We start from the raw sequence: 26,841 nt of genomic DNA on the forward strand, positions 1-26,841 counted from the left end.
TACCTCCTCCAAAACCCAATAACATTAAAACCAATACTAATATGAATATGAAAATGGCTGCAATTAACAAAAACATTTTTGAAAGGCAAGGGTAAATACTGGTTAGACTAAAACCATTGAAAAAAATAATTCTAGCATAAGTCATTTTCTAAATTTTCTTTTATATTCCTGCTATCTTGGGCTGTTCTTAGCACAACCAGCCTAGACAGAGAACTATCAGAGTTCTCATAGCTGCCTTTTAGTGATTCACTCTGGAGATCCGTTAAAAATAATCAGCTAACATAAGTTACTGAGAGCAATTTTAACAAATAAGAATCTGAAGAGAGCAGAGGATGCTTTTGAGAATAATATTAATCATTTATACGGCCTATATATACATTAAAGATAGTGTATATGATGAAACTGTAAGTAGTGAAAGGACATTAACTTAAGTTACTGAAATACTGATTTATAACCAAAGTTAAATAAGTAATGGTATGATATGAGGAAAAGATAAATACCTAAAGATTTTGGCAGCAGGATTTTGACAAATTCATTGTGGTCCCCTACATGCAAGATGCTATATATGCTTGTGTTCATTAGCTCTTCTTGGTTGTACCTCAGGTACTGTGTCACATTCTCAGAAACAAACACAACGTTACCTTCTGGGTTCACTACAAAGAAGAACCCATCTAGGGCCTAAACGAAAAAAAAGAAAGGCACACAGGGAGAGAAAGGGAATGAGGGACAAAAACACAATTAATAACATATTAATAACAAAATAAACAGAAAGTAAATATTCCCTTCTGATGACATAGCTGAATCTTTCTGCATCCATCCCAGTTCTTATATTCTTGTCTGCAATAGCGAAAGACATATTTCAGACTGAGCATCTAATCTTACTTATATCAGACCAGTGTAAAAGCACTGAAAGGTGCACACCTTGCAAAATCATGAAACCTGCTCATGAAAACAAACCAAATCACCCACCCTAAACAAGCAAGCAAGCAAAAATAATGGAAAAAGAGGTTGCTATCTATCTGCCTGCCTATGAAGTAAGAGACCTGGTCCAGAAGCTGGTTCTGCTAAACCTAGAGCCTGTTTGCTCCTCTATGCAGCACAAGGTGACTGATTCCAGTAAAACACATTGCAAAATGGACAAGGCAAGAAAAACTGGGAGAAAAAAAGAGAGAGGCTTTCCCCTCACCCAGCAGTGCATCTTCAGAGAAGTGATGCCCATGCAGCCAGGAACACAAGGGATTAAAAGAAGAGCAAATGAGCAGTGAAGCAACTTTAGTCTACTCCCAGAACTGCTTTCATTTTTTTGTGTGACACCAGTTTAGTTCAGTCCACACATGATCCAGGGAACAGGAACCAGACTTTTACCTCTTCAACTCAGCTCCATGATATTCCAAAGGACTTTAAAGTTTCTGTGAGGAAGTGCCTAAATGAATCAGTTCTGCTGACTGGTTTTCCCCTCCCTCCCCTTATCTCTTGTGACAGGGACAACCTAGCTGCAGCATTCTTGCCAGGATATCTGCTGTATGTTATCTGAAGCCTAAGCCAAATACCACAGTACTGCTACCTGATGAGGATAAGCAAAAATTTCAGTATCAGTAAGAACTTCTCTTGCAAACTTCCTTAAGATGCAAGCATGACTGTGGATTGTATAAGTACTTCAGAATACATCCCTCTTAGCTTTATGTTATATGAGCAAATAAACGAGGATACATTTAAACATGAAGCACCAAAGCTTTCGGTCTAAGCATCCAATTAACAGTTAACCCATACAGACTTTGGCAGCTTTGCTTGATTTATTCACCTCTCGATGGACTTTAGATGAATTTAGAGAAGGAACCAAGAATGATCAGAAACAAGAAGAAGGCAATGAAAGAAAAACAGGCAACCCATGATCCATTATGGCTTAATTAAAACTGAGTGGATCCATACTAAACCTGAACTCAACTCACTGCAAAACAGTCTAACAAGGAGGAGCTGCCATAACAAGTGTATACAGGCATATGGCATTTTTGATAGATATTCAGACCTTGGCTGGACTGGGACCTGAGCCACCTGCTCTAGTCAGAACTGCTTTCAGAAGGAGGTAGGACTACGCAAGCTCCAGAGATCCTTCCCTGGAGCTTGTGTTCATGATTTTGCTAAAGGGGAGGGATAGTGAAAGCACAATAAGCAGAGTGGCTGAGCCAATGGTTGCCAAATGCTTTGTTTGTTCTATTTTTAAATTACAGAATAATAAACCCCACAAATAAATATTTCAGTATATACCTTTCCTGATTGCCTCTCAGATAAACTAGGTCTTTTTTTTTCCTCTGTTAATCGTCACAAATTCTGATCTCTAACTTCATTTTTTTTTCATTGCCTTCTTCTTGTTTCTGATCATTCTTGGTTCCTTCTCTAAATTCACTTTCTTTGGAGAGCTCCCTCCTTTCCACATACCTTCATAATATTCATGACATTTTCCTGCTGGCTATTTAGTTTAACCAGCAATGATTTAGAAGATTTAATTAATTGAGGCTCTAATACAATTTCTAACACCATCTCTGCAATGGATTATTACTGTCTGAGACTGCATTTCACCACTGCTCAAAGCCAATGAAAGCACAACCTGTTTGGTTAAGTCCTTTCTACATCATGACAGCTCCCTGTCCTGTCTGAGGATATAAAGAGCTGGACCAGAGAGAACTGAGTTAGCTGAAAACTAATGCAAGAAAAAAAAGAGGAATGAAAAAAAAAAAAATGCTAGCAACATCAGTCCCTGAGCTGGCCCATCATGAAACCACATTGCGTTTAGAGCTGGCAGAAGGGTGTGGGTTTGGCTGAACCACTCTGCTTGGCAGCAGTCAGCACTTACAATGGTTCAAAGGGATCGCAAAACCAAAGCCATAGCAGAAAACTTTCAAAGGCAGGGATGGCAAGCAAGAGATTATGACAGTTACTGGCATCCCACAATAGCCTTCAGTTTTCCCTATTTCCTACTATGGCAACATATTTGGCAAGGAGATGCTCTATATTGTTACCTTACGATGCTTCTTGGTTTGACCACAGAAGTGGTCATCTAAGCCTAGAGTAACACAGGGCCTTATATGCTAATCTCCCATTTCTTTCTGTTCTGTTAATAAAATAATCGTGTAGGTAAGCAGCTACAAGCTTTTGAGCAAGATAATGCATGGAGACACTTAAATATTTTAGAAGCTTCCAGTTCTGCAATAATTTCTTAATTCTGCCCCAGATGTATGCCACCACAATAAGCAACTTATCTTCAGAGCTACTGGGATAATGGGGGAACAATTAATGGACAACATGCTGGAAGAGAAAACAAGATAACAGATATTATTTTAGATAATATACTGAAGGGAAATAGATTTGTGCTCTTTGAGATGTTGTCAGCTCTCTCTTAACTGTTTTTTCATCCTCTCTTCCTATCTACTTTATGCTTTAACCAAGAAATATGCTAAAAATTCCTCAGGTGCAGCAGCTGCATGATGAATTTTACTCACTTTCTTCAGCTGGAAAGAGTATTCTGAGGGTTCTTCATTTTTAGTCTTTAATAAAACCAGACAATTATATTTTTAAACCAAATCAAGTAATACATTGTTCATTAGGTTTTGGAAGAGCTTGTATAAAGGGGTTCTGTAAAGATGAAATAAACTTAATTGCATTTCCTTAAGGAGATAAAGACACAAAGAAAGTATTTGTACTCTTTTCACAGCAAACATATAGCAACTTTCAGTCCTTTTAAGTTTCTTGGTGCAAAAGGACTCTGGTTTATTAATTTATTTCCACAATCTTTCATTGTTAATATGCAATGGTTTTACTGCAAAGGAAAACTAAATTAAATGGAATAACGGAACAGACGGGTGATTTTACATGTCATGTTTGCTGCAATAGCCAATCATGTAAGATAAGCTGGGGAAAAAAACCCACCTTATCCTTATTTTCCCTCTGATTAAAACAGGTCCTTACAATTAAATTAATAGAAAATTAGAGATAAATTTTAACATAGCAATGTAAGAGATGAATGTTTAACTTTGTTTAATAGCAAAGCCAACAACATTTGATCCAGTGAGCATGTATAATAAATATTAAATTAATTTCTTACCCCTATTTTTCAAAGAATATTTTCACTCCAACCTGTCTACTAATCTGCTTAGTACTGTAATTTTGCAGCCTTTATTTTGCACAGAGTACAGAAAAAAGGGCTTTCATCTAACAAATCATGAAAAATAATGCAAATACCTAAAAATGTTATAACTGCATTTTGTTCCTGCAACATTCAGAAATGATGGAATAATTATGCTTCTGCCAAAGTTGGTTCCTTCAGCCCAATTCAGAGTTTGTGTTTTATCTACAGTAACATTTATTCTCCCTTACAGATAAAGTCGAGTCAGAACAGGACTAAACAGTTTGCAAGTGAGCTTAAGCAGATAAAGCAGTGGCGCCAAAGGACAGCAGCATATAACATTAGGATCCCAGGTAACATACCTATCCAACATTATTAGCAATACATTTAGAAGCTAGGTTTTAACCATGCAGCCTTTTGGGATATCAAAATAACAGCTAAAATCAGGCAGAAAGCTTAACTGAACAAACCAAAATGCATGTCTTGAAAAGCTTTCCTAAATTACTTTCATATTCTAGAGGAAAAGAGACATGCTGTAAATGCTGAAATGATAAACCATTAAAACAGTATAGCAATGATATGTAATTTTAGAGAAAGGATCATTCATGTCTATACTACTGTATATGCAGGTCAATGTTTACGTAAAATATGTCTTCCAAATCTGTGGCTTAGAACAAATAAAGACACTGAAGACTTGCAACCAGCTGAAGCCTCCCACATCTTCTGCATTACACAGAAGCAGAATTACCTCTTTCTCTGCCTCTCCCCACCCCAAGTTACGGAGAGTTTCATCACTGAATCCAATAGAAATATGCTGCCTGCTCTTAAATGACATAATCCTAAATAGCCAGGATGGTTTGTTTCCCTTCAACATTCCTTTACAACGACCTCTGACTGCACTTTTCTATTTTATTACACTGCTCTTCATCCTAGGGGTAGCAGAACTGGTGGAAATAAAGGAATTTTGTGCTCTTCACCTCAAGCATCATTGGTCCAAGTGCATCCTTGTCGATGACACTCTGACCCGTAGATGATACATCTGCTTTTTGCACTTCATCTTCATTAGCTGCTGCTGCTTTTTCTGCAATAAAGAAAACTGTGTTAAATGACAGAGAAGTGCTAAGTGATACAAAAGAGCCCACAGAGCACTGAGAATAGGTATGAAATGGTTACAGTGCATCAATTCCGAAAATGAGATTAAATAGTCTCCCATAATGACTCAACAGAAGCATAACTAGTATATTTGCCTCTTAGTTTTGAAGTTTCATGACACAAATGATTCCTGCTGTTTCTATGATAGACATTTTACTAAACTACAAAACATATCACTGGGCAAAGACAAGGCTCCTTATGAAGGTGTGATGAGTAAAAGGCAGGATCAAGGTGTATTAAAAGGCTGATCTACAAGAGCATGCAAAGCTCACAGCTGAACAACTTTTCTACAATTGCTATATATAGAAGGGAATTGCTATATATAGAAGGGATTGCAGACATATATATATTGCAGACTATATATAGAAGGGAATTGCTATATATAGAAGGGATTGCAGACATAAGTCTGCAATCTACTGTTTCAGTACTGAGAAACAGCAGCCTCCTTTCTATTCCCATGCCTCCACCCACATTTTTACTATCACATAATTTTCATACTGCCTTATTGACAATATGTTATTAAAACTACATACAATTTCAAGTGCTGTATTTGAAAATTACAGGCAAGAAAATAATGATTTAAGGTTTCTGGAACATAATGCCACATACTGCAATATGTTATATACAGAGAAACACATCATGCCCCACTCCAAATGTAACCAATAGTCATACACACTGGAACTTTCAAATCAAAAGAGTTTATAGTTCCTATAAAGTAATGGATTGCATTAATTTTTCTATTTCAAGTATGATATTGGTTTTAAGAGAGAAATAATAAAAATACCAAATCACTACACAAAATACATATTCTACATTGTGACTTAATGTTGCTAGTTCTATATTTAAAAGTCTTTTTTCAAGCAATTATATAAAAGCTAGTGCTATATTACAATCTAGGATATTACAAATAATCAAAGATATTTTTAATAGTATGCATTAGATTATTTTAATAAACATGAAAGCACACTGAAATTATGATAACAGGAATTTCTGCCTTCTACAACAAAAAACCAGAAGATTCACTGTACGAATTACTGAAAGTACCATGTGCAGATGGAGTAAAGGACCTTTGGAAAATAAGCCTCAGTGAAAATTAAAGCATCAGTCTTACAAATTGAAATGTATCCAAATGTACAGGATTTTCTACTATCTGTAGATCTGCAATACTGCAGCCAAAGTTCCTCTGAACAATTTCCTTGGCAGAGGTTATAAGGTCAGTGTGAATATATGCTGCTTAGACATACAATAAAGGAACTGCTTCTGAGAACCCCTGTGAGTTCTTCTATCAGTGCTCACCTGCTGGCAATAAGGCTTTGGTCATTTGGGCTGTCTCTTCCCAGATTTCTACTGTTTCTCACGTTCACGAATAAAGATCCACTAAAATCTTACCTGTCTTCTTAAGGTATGTTCATACACATTATAACACCATTGTGAATAATGATAAAATAAAATTGTTCTGGAGATGGACTGCTGCAACTAATGGAAAGATTTTAAATCACTTTGATTAGCATAATCTGATAGAAATAACTATTAACCTTTCCTCTGCCACTTAAGCGCACCAGGATACAAAATTAGTATTTCTGGGTTTGATTGATGACTGCAGTGGGATTTTTTAATTCCTTTTCTTTTTTCTTTTTTTCTCCTCTTTTATTTCTTCTTCTTTTGGCAAAAAGCAGAGATTAGGTGTAACAGAGAAAAACTGAACAATCCTTCCCATACTACAATATAGCAGAAGTGGCACCATATGATGATGCGATTCTGAAAACATGTTCTAAAAATTGTGAAAGAATTCTAAAAGATGCTAAAAATAGGGCTGAGCTTTTAATAAAGTCAGTGATGATATTGTTTCCCATCTGTTCCTGGTAGCATAAAGTGATCTCTGGTTTCACACTGCAAAATATTATAATGGGTACAGATACCAGTTTCCTGCTTTCATTCCCTTACTGCCTCAGCCATTGATACCATCTTGAGTATCAGAGAACATGTGATTATTCTCTGTGTGCTAGAAATGGAGGGGCAGCAGATATTGTCCAGCAATGGTGTGCAAGCACATTCATTACAGTGTTCCTTCATTTCACAAAGACTACTTTTACTGACTATTTTTAACCTAACACAAAACATTTGCTGAAGATTTTTTTTACTCTTAAAACCAGGAGTTCATACAAACCACCCATAACATATCTATCAGAACAACTGTTCTCATTCAAGCACACATCTGAGGTTTTATACAGAGAAAAAGAAAAAGTTTTCAATTACTATGATGGCAATCAACACAGAAGCTGCAATAGTGAGTAAGACCAAGGGCCTCTCAAGCCTCAAGTCTCACATACAGTCCCTGACAACAGCATGGAAATGGTTCCCTGTTTCTCCATTTCAACCCTTTGATCCACAACTGCTCCTGTTCCATTATCACAACCATTCAACCTCTCCATTTTCTTTTCCCTTAGACATGCCTTTCCTCAGAGGGCCCAACACCTTTCTGGGATCAATAAACGCAGTACTTGCTCAAGAAAAGGGTGTTACGAATAGAGAAAATATGAAAATACTATTTAGACACAAACATTGTTTACCCGCCTCTCCCAGTGACGGTGACAACGTACACTACACTACTCATGATGTCTGGCTAGGCATTCTGAAATACTAATAAATCACTAGTGCTTCAAAATGCTGGACTTCATAATGGGATCTGTAACTTAATTGTATAAGAAGTTAAGTGTCTGGAGAGCTTAGAAGAGCCTACACATTCAGGCCACAGGTCCCTATACATTTATTTTAGTGGCACTGTATAGTAAACCAATGGCCTCAGACAACCTCTGAGTAGGACCATCAGTAGTTTCTGTTGATGTTATAAACTGTACCTACTGATAATGTTCAACTACAGAATAAATTATCCATTTTTGACAGAACCACAAAGCCACTTGTGAAGACTCTATCAGCACATACAGGAAAAGTAAGTGCAAACCCTGTCAGCAGTGTCATCCTGACAGCCAGGCATGGGGAGCGTCTTGAAATGCAAATCTTTTCTTCAGCAATGCAGCACATAGGACTAATTGAGGACAAAAATTTATTGCAGGAACGTTGGAAAAGAAACAACTGATACACGAATTTCTAGTGCCGACAACACTCACACATTTCTCACAAGTCAGTATTTTTTGTTTTTCTTAACAGTTCCAGCTTCTGGTGTTAAGAACTGGTGCAAAAACGTAAAGTTTACTTTTCCTTTTTTTTACTTCTCCTTTTTTTAGGTTCACTGGGGGCCGTACAAACAAATCAAAAGCACAGAGAGTTTATTATTTCTACACTAGAGTAATGATTTTTGAATGCTAGGGGTTAGGAAAATAACTGCAGAGGCCCAATCTTGCAAAGCCTCTCAGAGGCCTTTTTTCCAGCCCCATGGGAATTGCTGGTATTGCCCTGTGACTAACCACAGCCGCTAGGCTTTTCCAATGCAGCCACTAACAGGAGAGGGAGAGCCGGTTCCCTGATCTCACCTTTCAGTGATGCTGCCTCTTAGAACAGCGATGCCCCTGTTCAAATGTAAAGCACTGGGAAATTGCTACCAGGCATCCTACAGGCACAGCGGCTAAAGCAGAGCAGAGGTTTAGCATGGAAAAAGAAATACAGCCTTGTGCCAGCAGAGGAAGTGAGCAGGGTGGAAAGGGGCTTCCCGTGGCTTCACCTCCACACAGGGAATTCTCTGCCGGAGAAGGAGCATTATATTAGAAACTGGTCCCATCCTTATGAATACGGCTACCAAGGATTAAGTGTATTTTATCTAAATTACAGCGGAACAAACTTCACACACATGAAATAATTATTAGCTCTGCTCAATTAAGAGTTTAGCCTAGAGAGAGAGAAAAAAATTCAAATAGAATAGAAGTACTCCTGAGAGACACACTACAAAGGATATATACATCCAATTATGTAGCATTTTAGTGATGTATGTAATTTAAACTGTGGATATGTTTATAACTGCATCAGAAGTAATACTAAAATACTTCTTAATATTTTCAATTGAGCATCTTCCTAGTGTTCATAAATTGTATTTACGTTTCTATAATAATATACAGATGAAAGAAGGGAAAAAAAAAGCCCTCACAAATATTTTCTGACAAATTTATCAGTGGGAAAGCCTCGAGCTTTATTTGCAGCTCATTCCAGATTCTGAAAGCAAACCTTTGTGAAATCACATTAGTTTAACAGAAATCCGTAAGTCAGAGAAGAGAAGCCAAAAGCAATAGTTTGAAGTCTCCTGCTACATTTTAACTTAGGAGGCCTTCTTGGTTTTCCATCCTCCCAACTCAAGCTATGTCAGTTCTCTGGATTTCTGACAGCAGCCTCAGAAGGTGCTACTGATGGGCATCGCCTTCTCTTGGCTGTGTTTCAAATCCTCCCTTCCTACAGGTGGGAAGGCAGGACCAGTTGAACCACCCCAAAACTTTTCTTTATATTCAAGCTCTACTCTAACTTCCTTTGAAACCAGCTACAGAACTATTTCCCCCTTGATGCTCTCTGTAAAACCAAAATGTATTTTCAAAGTAAAGAACGAAACTGTAGCCTCTGTTGGGATTGCAAAAAGATGAGGCATAATCTAAAAGAGAAAATTTACATCAAGACACATTTAGTTTAGTTCTCAGAAAAAGAGGAGCAAAAAAGAGATTCTGGCAAAACCCTGGACAGGGCTCTACAAATTGATGAGGAAAGAGATCAAGAGAAGAAAAAAAAACAACTGTAACAGGCAGAATGAAATTTATGATCCAATACTGTTTAAAACAGGTTTTCTCAGGTGCCACATATAATTATTGTTCTTCATAAATTTCTGAAATTGCTACTGAAATGCCACATCCATCTCAAATCATATACCCTCATTTATATAATAATAGGTAAAAGTATGAGTTTTATTATAAGGGATACTAGAAAACTCAACTCTGCACATTAGAAAAATCACATGAATCAAGAAAAAAATCCTTATAACAGTAACTGCAACATCACTTGAAAGTGATTGTAAATGCTGTATGTTTAAACATGCAATGAAATTTTACACTGCAACTGCCTTGAAAACAACTTATCTTCTTTCTTTTGCATGCATTACTTTTGTCTTGCCTCATTCATATTTGTAATTTTACCCTGTGTGATACTTCTGATCTCTCCTGAATTGCCATGCAAAAATAAAATCTAAGCAAACAGCTAAGGAAGAAGTAAAAGCATGTAACTGGCCAAAGATAAGGGTACAGTATAAAAAACTAATGTTAACATATAATAGAAAGTATACTTAGCAAACTGCTAAATTTTAGTTGCCATTACAGTTTTAGATATTTGATGTAATAGCATTTGAAATATTAGATTTAATAACATTTGTGTATGACTATTGCTAAGTAATAATATTGACTAATGATATTGCTAAGTCGTGATATTTCAAGGCCAAGTTGGAAAGGGCTTTGAGTAACCTAGTCTAGTGGAAGGGCTTGAAACTAGATGATGTTTAGGGTCCCTTCCAACAGAAACCATTGTGGTAACGTACAGGAGGCTTCTAACATGAGTAAGGCTATACAAGAACTACCTTCAGAGGTATCAACTTGAATAAAACCACCTCTAATCCCCTCCCCCCCCCCCCCCCCCCCAAAAAAAAAAAACACAAACAAATGCACACTTGTGTTTGGTAACATGAGTAGTTTTGGATCACTACACATAATGAAGCAAAGCAGTAAAGAACGTGTAAGTTATTTTGATACTGGTCAACCACAGGCAGGGAAAGCAGCTCTGCCTTGGAGCTGTGCAATTCCAAGCACTATGATCCATGGCTCATATGGAATTTGATACCCACATTCACGTTCCTTACCTAGTTCCCACTGACTTGACGCAAGTTGTTTTCATTCCCTGAAAGCAAGTAATTTTTCAAAAGACCAGTGCCTAAGAAACAGTAACTATTTCAGCAATCAATTTTAAGACCAGATTATCCCATCCCTGTGAGTAAAGTTAGCTACTATTTTAGGGAAGTGATTATGTAGTGAGGTTGCTCTTTCATCATACAGCATGAATCTGTCCAGAGCAAAGAAGCTATTAGACTCTTGAATACAGTTTTTTCCCTCCAGAAACTACAGATCAAGTCTTACAGGAAGAACTATGCAACATCTCAGGAAGGTTTTAGGAGGTAAAACAAGGGAGAATTATGCATCTGCACCGAACTAAAATTAGAAAAGCTGCCATATGGCTCTGCGAAGCCAGCAGCACGTTCTTATTCATTAGGAAGCATTCTGCTAACATAAAAACACAAGGCCTTCCTGTGCTCTCCAAATGTGTTTATCTTTTCAACATTAATGCACGATATATCATCAGGCTGCTGAAATCTCCTGCAGTGCATATTAAAAAAGCACAGCTGCACTTTTTCTCAGCACGTTTATTCACTGCGAGCAATCTAAGAGGATGGCTTTGCCTACCTCCCCGACACACAGCCCTCTTGTTAGCACAACCTGGATCACCTTCATCTGGAAAGGACCCCATGCCCACCCACCTGCTCTCCCACCCAGCCCAGCAGCACCCCATGCCTCCATTCATCACACCCACATGGTTCAGCTTCACATTTACTACTGCTGATGGAAGCACACTTAAATGGTAAATGACCCCAGGGCTTAAGCTAAAAGCCCTTGGAAAGCTGTAAGCTCAATTACTCGCTCAGGAGTAATAGCACTTAAAACGCTGAGAGTCCTTCCTTGCAAATCCTTCCTTGTGGTGTTTTCAACTTTTAATTGGCACAGCTGCTTTCCTGTCCCACACATGCTCATCCCACCTTCCCACTGTAAAGAAGCATCAGTAAGAAATAAGCTCCACAAAAAGTTTTGCATTCTCTCAAAACCATCAAATACAAGCAGCAAACTTCCAGTGGAGCTTTTCAAACTTTGAGCGATGTCTGCTCCTAGAAACTTCAGTAACAGTATCCAGTGTACAAAATTTTCATGGACACTGAAAGTAAAACAAGCACTGGAAAACCATGATGGATTCAGGAATATCAATAAACGGAAGTAATAATACATAAAATTAATACTAGTTTCATTTCTCTTAATGATTTTTACATGTCTCCATCATTCTTTTTTCTACATCACCCCATGCAACTTCTATAAGAAGTACCGTCTGAGAAATAATTGCCCCCAGCTCAGTTAAACTGGAACAAGGACAAAACAAATGAAATTCAACTCGCAAGAATATTTAACTGCTGGACAGAAAGAAGTCTAGTATCTCTGTATGTATTCTTTGCTAAATACTTTAATAGGCATGCTACTACCTTTTCCTTGGGTTCTTCTCTTCCCCATTCTCTTTTTGCCGGTCTTTTCTGTCACCACATGTATGATCCTTTTTTTTTCTCTCATTATTACAGAACTCAATGGTCTGCGTCTTGGAAGTGAGGAAGAAGACATGCAACAGCAATGGAAATGCCCCCTCCCTCCTCTCCTCACCCCAGGAGCCAGTTGGCTCTAAGCCCCGTGAGCTGGAGGATTTCTGTCCCCTGCTCCTGACACATGGTTCCATTCAGAGAACTGAGGGTGAGTCTCACCCTTTATAAACACACTTAAATATCTTCTCCAGAGATTTCTATCTCTTGATTTTAACAGTGGCAACTAGAAGTGACAATGTTATTTACAAAAATAGCATTATCTGCAGAAATATCATAGAATCATAGAATCGTTAGGGTTGGAAAGGACCTTAAGATCATCTAGTTCCAACCCCCCTGCCGTGGGCAGGGACACCTTACGCTAAATCATATCACCCAAGGCCTTGTCCAACCTGGTCTTGAACACTGCCAGGGATGTACTTACTGTTCCCAGATTTGTCTATCAAATGCACTGGCAGAGATTATTCACATCTGAAATTACTTCAGAAGGTCACCAGTTTCTGGTAAATTAAGGACTGGGGAACTGAAGTAAAACCCAGAATTACAACACACTTGCTTCTACTTAACTGAAGAATAAAGTGTCCTGTCTGGGACCGCAAGTCCTCAATGGTGTGATCCATCCCCAGCACACAATAAGAATACAAAACACCACATCCAGTAAAATAATTTTCCTGTTGAGATGACTGATAAATAAAAATACTAGAAATAAAGGTGCAAAAGGACAACTGTCATCCTACCATTTCAGTGGAATCTTAAGTGAGTCTAAAAGAAGCCCTGGATCCAGAACCTATTTCTCACCCCATCCCTCATTTTAAACTGTGAGGATATGTTAAACTACCACATTGTGAGTGGAAAGTTATTTTTCATCTCCTGAATGTAGAATTAAGCTTCCATTACAAACCTGAACTGCTGGACGTGCTGCAACACTGACCTTTTCCACTAAGGTTTTAAAAAAAGTGGAAAAGAATCTAACTGGGTGTAGTTTTCCTCCTGTAGAATTTTTAGACAGGTCTTAACTTATTAAAATATTTGAGTACATTCAACATACACTTTTATATAAAACAAAAGGGTGTGCTTAACATGCAAGTTGACAAATTGAATGTGTGTGTATATATTGATGTTTTTAAGCTATATTCTTTCCCTTTTCTCCAAAAAGACCATATCTTTCCAGTTATAATGACTGACTAGAGAAAGAGCATAAATAAATTCCTCAAAGGTGCTACCTGCGCAGGAGACTTCCTTAGCAAAAGGCCAAAATCCAGGATGGTGCTGAGAATTTGTAATTTTCATTGGTTTAAATGTTTTTTTTTTAAATGCTGGGGGGTCGGTTTTGTTTGGTTGGGTTTTGTTAGTTTCTTTTTCTTTTTTTTTTTTTCCACTTATGTTTCCTAGGAATGCGTAGCAACCAGTATAATCTCCAATCTCTGACTGGTTGAGGTGTAATTTAGACTATTTTATAACTGCCTAAAATACAGTACTTAGACAACAAAGGAATACACATGGCAGATTAAACACATTGCCTATCCCTACTGGTGCCTTACCCCAAAATACCCTCAACTTTATCAGTCACTTACTATTCTATTCTGAAATCAGATAAGCAGATTGAAACATATGTATCTGTAGCTGTATACACAAACATATATCCACGAAACACTTTTACCTCTGTTGGTATTTAGATGACTTCAAAACACTCATGTAAACTACTCAGCTGTACCTGATTAACAAACACCATGCATCCATCAGCACTGACTTAAAATGTGGCACGGTAATATGGCAGAATTTCTAATAAAAGAACCAAGCTAACTGACCTCTCCACTGAAATATTAGACACAAATATTTGGCATCACTCAGTTTAGAAAAGTAATTATTTTCTTTGGTATGTACTGAATTAGGACAGAAAATTTGACTGTATTTTTTGGCATTTACAATTTTATAAGTGTTAGATATTTACTCAGTGAGTAACCTCATCTTGTTTTGATAATTCATCTCTAAAAACATTATTAATGTTTTCAAAGACAAGAAATATGGCAGGATCTGATAAGTTTTTTCAAAGCAGGGCTCCATTGCTATCTTAGAAACAATATATCGCTTTCATGAAAGTTAACAGCTCTCCAGTTGGTTCTTTGACGCGCAAAAACACAGGCAAGATTTTGAAAATAAAGATACAAGGGTTAACACTCTTTAGGCTAGAATCTGCAGATGCAATTGCCAAGCTAATTAAACTTATAGGTTTCCAAAACTTAGGCCAAAATAACAAACTGGAAAGGAATATTAATCTAGACAGACTCCGTTTCTTGAAGCCTTACTCTTACATACTCAACCGTTAAAAGGAAACAGATGACTCCCTTTCTTCGAATGCCACATCGTCGTGATTATAAAATCTCTTATTTATTTTAGGATGCTGAAGATAAATCTTTCTGACACACCAACAGGCAAAGATCTTTCTGCTTTTATAAGTTGCCATCAACGACTGCAAAAGTTTTCAAGAGATCTAATATGGCATATCAACAAGAAATATGATGGATCATGGGCTACCCATGAGCCCAGGAAAGAAAGTTTCCATAATAAAGCTTAGGCCAAATTGGAGCACAGATGACTGAAGACAGCTAAGGAAGAACAGAACAAGTTTAATTTAATGTGTCCATGCTAATATGTCTAACAGGGCTCCTACAGCTTCTAATATTTCAGGTTATAGCAGATCTTCTATAAAAAAGCTCTAAATCATTAAGGACAAGTAAAGTTTTCTTCCTATAATAACCCAGTGTTCAGAAATAGATGCTGAAGCCCCTCTTCTTGCTTGTCTAACCCACCATCACAGGCCACAGCAAACATTTAAGTCAATTTAGAAACAGAAATGTTCCTATTACTGCAAGGAAACCCGAAGGAAAAACAAAAGCTTCCTAAAAGAATCTGTTTACTACTTCCCAACAATAACTATTCTATGATTCTATAATTCCTACTTAAAGGAATGTTTTAATCCAAATCCTTTGTGAAACAGTGTTTCAGATTCATTTCATATATTTCAGCAGTGGCTACCTTACTTTAGGTACATGGCTCTTGGAAGGATGGTAATGACTACTAACACCTATCATTTAAGATATTCTCTAAAATTAAAAGATCTCTTTTTAGTACCCCAGAAAAGCTTGGCTTATCTTGTTGCTAAGATTTACATCCAGACAAAGTCACTTACCTCAATTACATTAATTTGTTCTGTCACATCTTAAAATGCCTACTAATAGAACTGATAGGTACAAATAGGCTCCCTTCAATAGACTGAACCATACTTACAACATAATTATTTAAGCATTACCATTTTTTGTTCTCTATTTCAGAGTCATGAAGTTGGGATCAGCACCTAGTCTTAAACAAGTCAGTATTATTCATAAACAGAAAAATAATTAAACCCAAACGGCACTGCTTTCTCTATTTTCTCAGTTCTCCTGAGAAGAAAATTTGACCTGCCCTAAAAACAGTTCCCTTAACCATGGATGACAAGCAGCTCACTGGAAAGGATGCTCCATGTCCCCTTGGCACAGAAGCTGGTAATGCAGGTCTGCAGCCAAGCCCATTCATCAGATCAGATCAAAAGTGATAATTCATAAGCTTCTCAAGTCTGCAATTTACTTATTTGCTTGCAAAAAGGAACATGGATGCCTGTTTCTCACTTCATCCATTAAAGCACTAACAGATGAGACCTTTTAAATAACAGTTATTTCCACAGGATTATGGGCCCACTTGAGCCTAAACATTTAAAGATACAGGGATTTGAGCTAAGGAGCTAAATTCTATGCCATTTGTCGATCTGGGAAAAGTCCTTATTTTAAAAAAACCACCACCTCCCCCTCCCCCCCCCCCAAAAAAACACAAAACAACAAAAAACCAAAAAAACAACCCAAGAACAACTACCCTCCATCCCTCAAGCAAACAACACAAAAAAAACTACCCCCCCCACCTTTGGAAAGGGTTTGAGCTGTTGATGTAAAGGATATATACCCCTTGTCTGAGCTTCTAAGAACAAATGACAACTCCCAGGATCATTACAGAGCTCGGGGAAAGGAAGAAGATTCTTGCACCATAACTCACTATGACCCTGAGAAAACCAATATCCTCCCTCAGTTATATTTAATACAGGTTTTATGGACTGGGTTCTCTGCCTGTATCACTGCCACAAAAAAGCAAACAAACAAAAAAGCTTACTGAGCATATTTACATTTTAGATTGCTAATTGCAAACACATAATTATAATTTGAACATTAAGTACAATGGCCTGACAAGCTGTATTACAATGTTCAGTTCAAATCAGCATCTCTAGCAGCTACACAGATGGAGCCTCAACTTTCAAGCTTAACAGTAATCACAATAAACCTTGATATCAATCAGTGTAACACTCAACGACTCATCAGTAAGTTTTGTCACATACCCTAGAACTATTTAATGATTTCTTACTGCAGCACTAAGAGAAATAACAATATCAGAAAGACAGCAAATTGAATAAAACTGTCACAGGTATGGTGATGCTGGTCCCAAAATTATGGCTAAAGCACACTGAAGGCAAGAGAGAGCATAACCGGGAAAGAAGTGAAAAACAAAATGCAGGACAATTATTAAAAAGGAGAGAAAACAGAAAGGGCTGGAAAATAAAGACCTTCAAGAGAAGAGGAAGAAATAGCGGAAAGAAAATTCATTCTACGTAAAATACCATTTTTGACAGCTAGAGACATTCAAAAAAGTCAAGAGGGATACTAAGAAATAACTAAAGATAGAAAAATAAACATTCAACTATTTCCTCCTAGCTAGAGGGGAAAGGTTTTGTACAAAAGAAGGAAGACAGGAAGAATTTTATGCTATTGGCACAAAATACCTCAACATTTTTCCACCAAAAACCAAAGCAAACAAACCAAGAAAAATCTAAATGAGGATCCTCTGAGTTTTCTGATCTATGTTTAGAACTTACAACCTTGGTATCTCTTCCTCTTCTTTCTTATTTTTTTTTTTTTATTTCCAAGTGAATCAATTGTTATATTAAAGCACACTTCCTCTTCTATGTTGAACATAGGCCCAGACCTAATTTGACATAGAATAACCTGTCTCTGGAAGACATCTCCTTCAGAAGGATCATGGGAATTGCAGATTGTTCCAAGTCTTTCTAGGAAATTGTGCCTCAGAAGGAAAAGTACCAGTAAAAAGCTACTGCTCTTCACGCTCACAAAGCTTAAGACGACAAAGGACTGTCTACACAGATCTCTATAACACATCCCAAAATGTTTCACCAAATGACTCCTGCATGATGCCAAGAACCTTCTCTGAGTTACAATACATATTTTGAAGGGCATTCAAATCTGTTTGGGAGGGCTGATAAAAACTACCAATGTCTTCATTAAGTTGCTTCAAATTTCAATTAACTTTCCACTAAGAATCTACACCTTACATACGAGTTGGCTTTGGCCACAGATTCCAGCTGTTAGGCTGCATCCTGCCTTCGTGTGTTAAGGAGTCTTCTGTGGTGGGCACGCTGCATAGCTCCATTTTGCTCTGCATCAGTAAGCAAAGCAAGGTTAGCAGGGATGTGCCTTTCTGCTTCAAGATGAATAGAGCCTCAGTGAGTAGAGGTACCACACTGCTGTTTCTTCCAAAGGGGCACATGGGTATTATTTCAAATAACATGGCAATACCTGGAGCACCTCCAGTTACAGAGTATCTACTTTGAAAGATTTCTACTTTAGCAGAACTTAAATTTATGTACTTCTGACATTTGCTCTGATCTTGTGTGAGCTAAAGAATGGCTTGCTTTCAGAGGGAAGATGGAGAGCATGTGTGTCTTTAAGAGTGTGGCACACACACTAGAAGTACCCATTGTCTTGCAAAATACATACACATGTGCCAAACACTTCCAGTGATGAAAGGGAACAGAAGGCATGTATGTCTTGGCTTTCTAACCATCTGTCTGAGGACATTCAACAGTGTACAAGCAGAGCAAGTAACTGATCATTTGCCACATCACCCTTCAAACTTCAGTATATGTTTTATTCCCCATTTGTACACTGTGGGCTTTCATAAAAGAAACTGAAACATGAACAGTAATTGGTTTTTTATATCCTCAGTCATTCTACATTCAAGGACCCCTATTTCTAACTAACTTTCCATATGCAGAATCTTCGACAAAAATAACAAAATGCATGACTTAGAACAGATGCAATTATCTTGGTTCTAGTTTGAACACAGAGGAGTCTTTGATCAATACCTCTTTTAATGTGCTGTGCATCCACAGGTTTTCAGAATTCAAACATGGTATGAAAAGCATTGCACCCTATTATGAGTAAATATTATATTATCACTTTTCAGGATGCAGTCTTTAAAAAGAAAAGATAAAAGCTTTGTAACAAAAGCTAGGTTTCTTATAATAGATGATGTTATTTTGACTGAAGTATCATCACTACTCCCAGCAAATTAATTTGCTATTCCATAAATTAAGCTCCACAGAGACAGTTAAGGTAACATGAAGTCTCCTTCCTCATTTACTTGCTTTACATACTGCTGAGATTAGTACACTGCATTCACTAATCTAAAGTGCACAGCAAGCAGCACTAGTGTTCTATAGTCAGCACCTTTTACACTGCATACCTTCTAATAATAAGTGACTACAAACACAAACACTAAGACCCAAATCAGAAGCTCCCAATTCTTCTTTAGCACCTAAAATCAGTGTTTGTTATTGACCAGACACCTCTGAAGACAGAGCAGCTGGTGAGAAACACTAGGCTTGAGAGCTTAGTTCATACTGTGGAAGGCTAGATGTCAGCCCATATTTCTGTATTTTATTTTTTCCCACAATTTAGAATTCTAAATGCATTTATAATGTTTATAGTTCATAAGAGATTACACGATAAACTGCGGGAGAAAAATGTTAAAGTGTGCAATAACAGTTTTAAGTGCAACCTGAGAACAGCACACTATCTGCCATGAGATAGCCTCCAAAATCCTAACTTGCAAGAAGAGATGTCTCCATCTTTCCTATACAAGACACAAGTATACAGACCATTCTATGATCATTAAATTTTAAAATAACAAAAACAAAACTTCAGTGAAAATATTTCTGCAAAGAACAAAGAGGGAACACTTGAGATATATCCCCCAAACTATGTTAAATACAGGAGAGGATGCTCAATTCGTTATAGCTTTCCTCAACATTGGTATTACAGACCTCTTAGATTGCAACCATTCTTGCAGCAACAGAACATAAAATAAACAACCAAGCTCCACTCCCTTGCATTATTTTCTCTTTTGATGTTTTAGAAGTTATGAAAGAAAACAAAGTAAAGATCAAAGAAAAGCAAAATACAGGTAAGATGAAAACAAACAAGCAACTTTTCCCCTAACAGCTGCCCATTATTACTATTTCTGCTTGAAAAAGACCACTATCTTAACAGTTAGAAGTGAACACTTAGTTTCTTTTCAACTTTGAGCCAAAACTTGGAATCAAAGCTTAGCTTTCTGCTCTAAAACTTCAAGCTAATTAGAACTGTCAACCGTCATGACTAGAGTCAATCATCATTGACAAAGTTGAAGCCCAAAGACAAGAGACACATTAAGTGACAGTCATTGCCTGAAACTCAGCAATGCCAACAGTACCAAGACAGCTGTGGGCAATAGCCCATGGCTCAGTCATTGCTGGCACACTTGGAGCCATGTTGGAAGGGGCGCCAAGGACCTTTGTGGAGACTGATCTCCTCCCAGTCAAATAAAAGAACCTGCTCCGGCTCACCACTCAAACTCACAAATGCTCCTGTCAGGGTAAGGAAGGGAATGGAAACTCATGTCCAGGAGGAGGGCAGGGATGGTTGAACCAGGGATTTTCAACAGCTGCCTCATTTCCCGCAGGTTAGTCTGTAGCCTGCACATCAACATCTTTAGGACCACTCTATTACTGCTTTTATTCAAAACAAATAGTAACAAAATTGACCTAAATCTCCTAATCAGATGATGAGTAAAGAGTCTCATTAACTTTGTGGAACAAGGCTACATTTATTCTAAAACGGCAGATAGGATTTAAACTGTGATTAGGAAGCAAAAATTACAACAATCCATTAAATCCTATTAAGTGCTGGTCTCACGATTTTGATTACCAGTTTGATGATTATTTTTGTCTGTTTTCTTGAAGCAGGAAAATCACAGAATCACAGAATGGTTTGGGTTGGAAAGAACCTTTAAAGATTCATTTAGTCCACTCCCCCTGTCATGTGCAGGGTTATCTTCCCTTAGACCAGGTTGCTCAAAGCCTCATCCAACCTGGCCTTGAGCACGTCCAATGATAAGGCATCCACAACTTCTCTGGAAAACCTGTTTGATTGCCTCACCACCCTCACAGTAAAAAATTTCTTCCAATGTCCAATCAAAATTTACTCTCTTTCATCTTAAAACCATTGCCCCTTGTCCTGTCACTACAGGCCTCAGTAAAAAGTCTCTCTTGATCTTTCATATAAGACCCTTTTGTATACTTTTGTATACTGAAAGAGCCTTCTCCTCTCCAGGCTCTCTCAATAGTTTGAGCCAAGTGTGGACACAGTTTTATGTCATAAAGGCATCCTCAGCTACTCCTCTCATAAATCATATTAATCAGATTATAACATTGCTTCAAAAAAAATATCGGTATAGCTAAACCACCATAACTTACATGTAGATAAGGCCTAAGTCTTATCCTGCATGTTACACTACTCTGGTAGAAGAAGCAAACCCTGGGAAGTTCCACACTTGGTGAGTCTTGATGGCTAATTATCACTTTTCATCAGAGCCAAAAAAGAAACTGATGGTCTGCATTACCTAAAACCAGTTTAAATTGTTCCGTGAATCAGTAGTTCTCTGGAGGCATGCAAGTAGTAAAGTCAACACAACTGGATATTTAGCCAAGGTGCTTTACAACGTACAGAGGAAGATCAAAGCCATTTTAAATGCATCAAATTCAGCTGTAGGCAGAGGAGACACTAAAGCAAAATCAGTAATAGATTTTTTTTTTGGTAAATGTCTGTATAAATTGTTTGACTTCACAGCACAATTTCCTCTGACACTTAATTCAGTCTTAAAATCTTATCAGGCTGAAAGTACAGAAGATAGAAATAAAAATGGCATGCAGAACTCCTTCAAAAATAAGATTCAAAAATTGGCATCAACTTTAAATCTCCTGCCATCTCAAATACGATTAACATAAAAAATATAATTACAGTTAAATTGACCAACTAGAATATTTGCAACACAAAAATGAACAAACAACGCCCAAGTCTACATATGCTCGCCTGTCTTAATATCCTGATTTGCTAAGATATTTATGCACATAAGTTTAAACCTTTAAGTAGTTCCACTGATTTAACAGGGATTACTCATCTGCTGAAAGTTAGTCAGTTGCTTAAATACTTCGTGAAATATGAATCTAAATTCAGATCTGATAAATTCAAAGTAGCAGCAGCCAAAGTAACACCTCATTACAGTTTTAAGACCATGCTGTTTTCCTTTAGCAAGCAATTTTACTTGCAGACTGGTGCTGGAGGCAACAATAGACTATCTGCTGGAGTGACCGTGTGATTACAAAGTAGTACTGCTACAGGGAAGCAAAACCTGGTTTTGCTATCAAATGTGAAACCAGAAAAAGATGATATATATAATTAAGAACAAGTCTTCTTTTTAAATTCATACCGGTTCCATAGCTCTTGCATGTCTCTCTTCACTAAGTACTTCTCCCTCTGTTTAGCTTTCATATGGTGATTCATTCTGTCCAAGGTCTGTCTTGTAAGGCTGTTCTAAAAACAAGATCTGACAACTCAAAAGTGTACCTTAACAGCTACACTGATAATCACCACCCTACCTAAAGAAGTTGAGTTTGAGAGATGTACCTCTCTTCCTGTTTAGTTGTGGTATCGTCATGCTTGATTGACTGAACGTGGCCTGGACTGGGAGTTGGAGTCAATGATCAATATGGGCCCCTTTCAACTTGAGATATTCTATGATTTGGGGATTCTCTGGCACAGTAGGTTATATCCCACAGTATGTAAATCTAAATAATACCGGCGGATGCCATCCTAAAAAAAGGCTACAGGAAACAGAAAGGCATGGAGAATAGGAGGAGAGAAATAAAAGAGATGCAGACCTGGAGTTTAATAAAAGGTATTCAGGGGACTTGAGGGGTTAGAAAAAAAAATATAAATAAAAAGAAGTCTTGTACTTGATGTCAGGACACATTCTTCAGCATTCATACTGAAGGGGTCAGAGGAGACTGTTTAGCTAGAGAAACTGCTAAAGAAGCTTAAGGTGATCTACAGTATCCTCTGTACCCACTGCATTGTTGATATCCAGAGAAGAGGGTAAAAGCACAATGAAATAATGAAAGAGGTTTCAAGGCCTGAACCAATAGATGGTCAAGCAGTGAAATGTAATAAATAATCTCTGCTTTAAAATGTGAGCTATTTACCTGCATGAGGTTAGCATAATGGAAAAAAAAGAGCTTTAAACTAAGGGTAAAGGTTTAATTTTTATATCCTGCTTAATACATAGAAGTAAAAAATATCAGCTAAAGGGGGACACAGCAACCAAAACCAATAATAAGAAACAAAGCCACTGACATAATAAGGAGTCAGGCAGATGACAAGATTCAAGGCAAATGACCACCTTAGGTATGAAATCAAATGAGACTGATGTGAAACAGTTCAACTGACTGTAAACAAAGGAAGAAAAGACTCCAGACTCCTTTTATTCGTTCTCAGAATTTTGTTGTCTTCAGAGATGAGGAAACATTTTCATCAGTACTTGTACAACTGAAATGAATCTGTCTTAAGTGCTGAAGTGTTTTCGTAAAAATAAGGTAGGATCCTAAAATCGGACACTATTTTACTAAATACATTTCTTAAATACAACCAAATGGCTTTATAGCTTCTTGGCTGTCTGGCATATAAAGGAACATTTATCCCCAGTGGTCTTTACAGTAGTCTAAAACTAGCTTCTTTTTAATTAAACACTTGCAAATCAGAACTTATTGTGTTTGTACACATCTGTGTACATTATGAACACATCTGCAACATGTATGACTAACAACCATTCAAAGTAATTTAACAAAGCTGCAAATAATAGGAAACCTTACACTTTCATGACCATGTAACACAATCATAAACCCACCATTTCATATCACTTTTGTGCTAGAAATAAAAAAATTGAGTGATTTTTTTTTCCCAAGTGTTCGAAATACAAGTCTCAAATCCCCAGCAGAAATGCCCACTTAAGATTTACATGAATACAATGTCTGTTTCATCTTCATGCTAAATTCATGGATTTTCATCTCCTCTGGACATCCACAGATCTCTATCCAATCAGTGTAAGATAATAAGAGAAAAGTCTTCAATAGAAAATTCAGCTTTTGTAAAGAAACTTGTCTTCATTTTTCCCAAGTGCAGAAAACATTTCAAAACCCAGATTAAAACTACACGTTTATATCTTCCAAATACCTTTAATTCTTCTGATTAATTCAGTTCTATGCATACAGTTATAACTTGCTTTCAAATTGTAATAAACCAAATCTCCAACCTACCACAACTAAAGAATCTTTGAAGTATATACAATGAGAAATGACATAAAGATAACAGATACAGTATTGCAAATATATATTTGCATATGAAATAGATCAGGATAACATTATATTAAATTACATAGCATTAATATGGCAAAAAAATCTATTTTCCAGTTACCAGCCCAGGAAGTTTGACATGGGAAATGAGTATTAATCTCTATTTCTTCCTTCCTTGTTTCCACTCCTAGAACCTAGAATAAAGTCTCCTTCTCAAATCTCAGTAGCAGCTATAAAACTTGTTGCTCTCACTGGCTTTACAAGGTATTTATAACTGACTGCACTTCTGTAAGTAATTAGACATTGATGTGCGATTTTATTTATAGATGAAAAAGAAAAAATGGGAAGAACTTTTAGTATTTATTTAAAAAATCCAGCCTCTTTACTAAAACTAAATAACAAAACTGTAAAACCAGCTTTCACTAATTTAATCCAGTTTTGAAGAAAACCAAAGCATATCCACTACACAACAACTGAGCCATCTTAATTTGTCTGTGTAAATGTAGAATCACTCAGGAATTTCAGGACTTTCATTTAGTTTTCTTCTACAGTTACCTAGTGCTACACTAAAAAACAATGACACAACTCTAAGAAAAGGCAATTTTAACCTGAATCTCATGGCACTGTATGCAAGTATAGTATTATTTTCATGATTTTGTTTTAGAAAAAATATTGTTAAGATTAAGATAATGCAAGTGTTTTGCCATTATAAAGGTCTTCTAACATGACTTGGCAGTGGAAAAGCCATCATAAAGATTTGGAACAACCAGCACAGATAAATACATATGTGCCAAATTCCCAATGTGAAGTGATAACTACCTAAAAACCATAAGACAACAATAGTCACACTAGGTCTTCAATCTGTTTGCCTTGCTTAGGTCAGAGTTTTTGTGGCACTCGACAGAAGTATAGGTGTACTGTACTGGGTGTGCAGTTTGAATGTTTACTATATGTGAGACCTATTTCTTAATGAAATGCCTGTTCCAAACCAATGCTGCATTTGAATTTTTCTTAAAAGGAAAACCTTTTAAATTTGCCATTACAAAACCAGGTGTAGCTTCTATGCAGAAATCGGTATCGAACTTTTAATTAGTTTAAAGGAATAATTTCAAGTATCCTAATCTTTGTTGCTAGATACTGAGATGCTATTAATGTCTACCTTGAGGGTCTCCAGTGTTTTGCAATGGCCCTTTGAGAGACTTAAAGTCTAGTCTGTACCAGCTATAAGTTTTATGCAAAGACCCAAGCAGTTGTCAGACAATCTAACTGTTCTCAGCTGAAGAACCTTGTGCAACAAATCAACATCATAAAGAGTGATTTAGTATCTTTATTGTTCAAGGGTTGCAAACTACTTCTACTTGTTGAAATGAACAGTATTCATAGCACTTCAGTCTGTCTTTAAAATTGCATTTCTGGTTGTTTTTGCAATAAAACTTTATGAGGCTAGAAAATTAAGTGCACATTCAGCTTTGGTACAATTCTGGCCCATTATGACTTAAATAATTTACATGTAACCTGGTCTGATGAGTGAGAACATTTTACAACAATATGAAAAATGTTTTTATGATATTGGTCCTGAATAACAAAACCCTGGATGTGCCAAAGTTGCCATTAGTTAGAGCCAGATTTTCAGACTGATTTTCTAGAGCTGCTGAGAGAATTACCAAATGGACTAACAGACTTTCCTCTGTGCACCCACTTCCTAGGAAAACATATTCTTTTTGTCTTTATTCCTTCCCAGGTAATGGTAAGGAAAATGTATCTCCTGGTGACAGCAAAACAAAAGTGCAAAACTGAATGTAAGAAAAGGAAGAAGAACCAAACATAAGGAAATAAAAATAAAATCTCAAAAAGCCAGCAAGAAATGACGATGAGCACCGTGCAGCATTAAGAGGTATACTTCCAATATGGGTCACAGCAACTTCACTAGAATATCCACGTAAAAAATTACTGCAACCAAATAGCAATAAGAAGAGAACAGGCTAAGAAACACGAACATTCCTCCAAATGAATCAATTGGAGCCACTCTGGTGGCAGTTAATACTATTTGACACTGTCCACTTTACATTTAGCTTTGAATAGGCTGATGCCTGAAACAGCAGATCTACTTGTTTTAGAAATAAACCTGTATCTAAATTATCCAACATTAATCTCCACATCTGTAATTTCACACATACAGTATGGAAAAGGAAGCATTACTTTCCACAGAAATCACAGAATATTGAAAAGTGAAAAATGTTAACATGTTCAAAAAGCAAAGGAATCTCTCTAAACACAGTCTATAAAGAGATTGAAATCTTTCATATTAAAAGAAAAATGATACACACCTACTTTAAGAATTTGAATCTGCCCCAAACACCTGCAGTGCTATTCATGCCTGCCCAGACAGACCTGTGCCACAAAACCAACTTCCAAAAATTTCTAGTTTCTAAACTATTTAATTTTTTTTTCTTTAAATAGGACATATATGTAAAGAAAAGAAATACAAAACTAATCTTCTAGACAAAGAACAGGAAGAAAACTGTCACGTTCTCTGGTTTGCATTTATAACAAGACCCTATCTAGAGATTAGAATAGTTT

At 36.9% G+C, this 26,841-nt stretch overlaps 1 protein-coding gene across 1 annotated transcript in view; it reads right to left on the minus strand.

Annotated features, from left to right (window-relative positions):
- NCOA2 (nuclear receptor coactivator 2) overlaps positions 1-26,841 on the minus strand; it is a 193,612-nt gene that overhangs the window by 48,871 nt on the left and 117,900 nt on the right. The window contains exons 7-8 of the mRNA XM_057426226.1: positions 5,098-5,201; positions 501-678 (exon numbers count right to left, since the gene is read on the minus strand). Of these exons, the coding sequence (XP_057282209.1) occupies positions 501-678; positions 5,098-5,201 (282 nt within the window). The remainder of the gene's footprint in view (positions 1-500; positions 679-5,097; positions 5,202-26,841) is intronic.

The sequence above is a fragment of the Pezoporus wallicus genome, unplaced genomic scaffold (genome assembly GCF_028554395.1).
Source record: "Pezoporus wallicus isolate ANWC-B61680 ecotype Strahan unplaced genomic scaffold, APGP_CSIRO_Pwel_v1 contig_4131, whole genome shotgun sequence".
NCBI lineage: Eukaryota > Metazoa > Chordata > Aves > Psittaciformes > Psittacidae > Pezoporus > Pezoporus wallicus.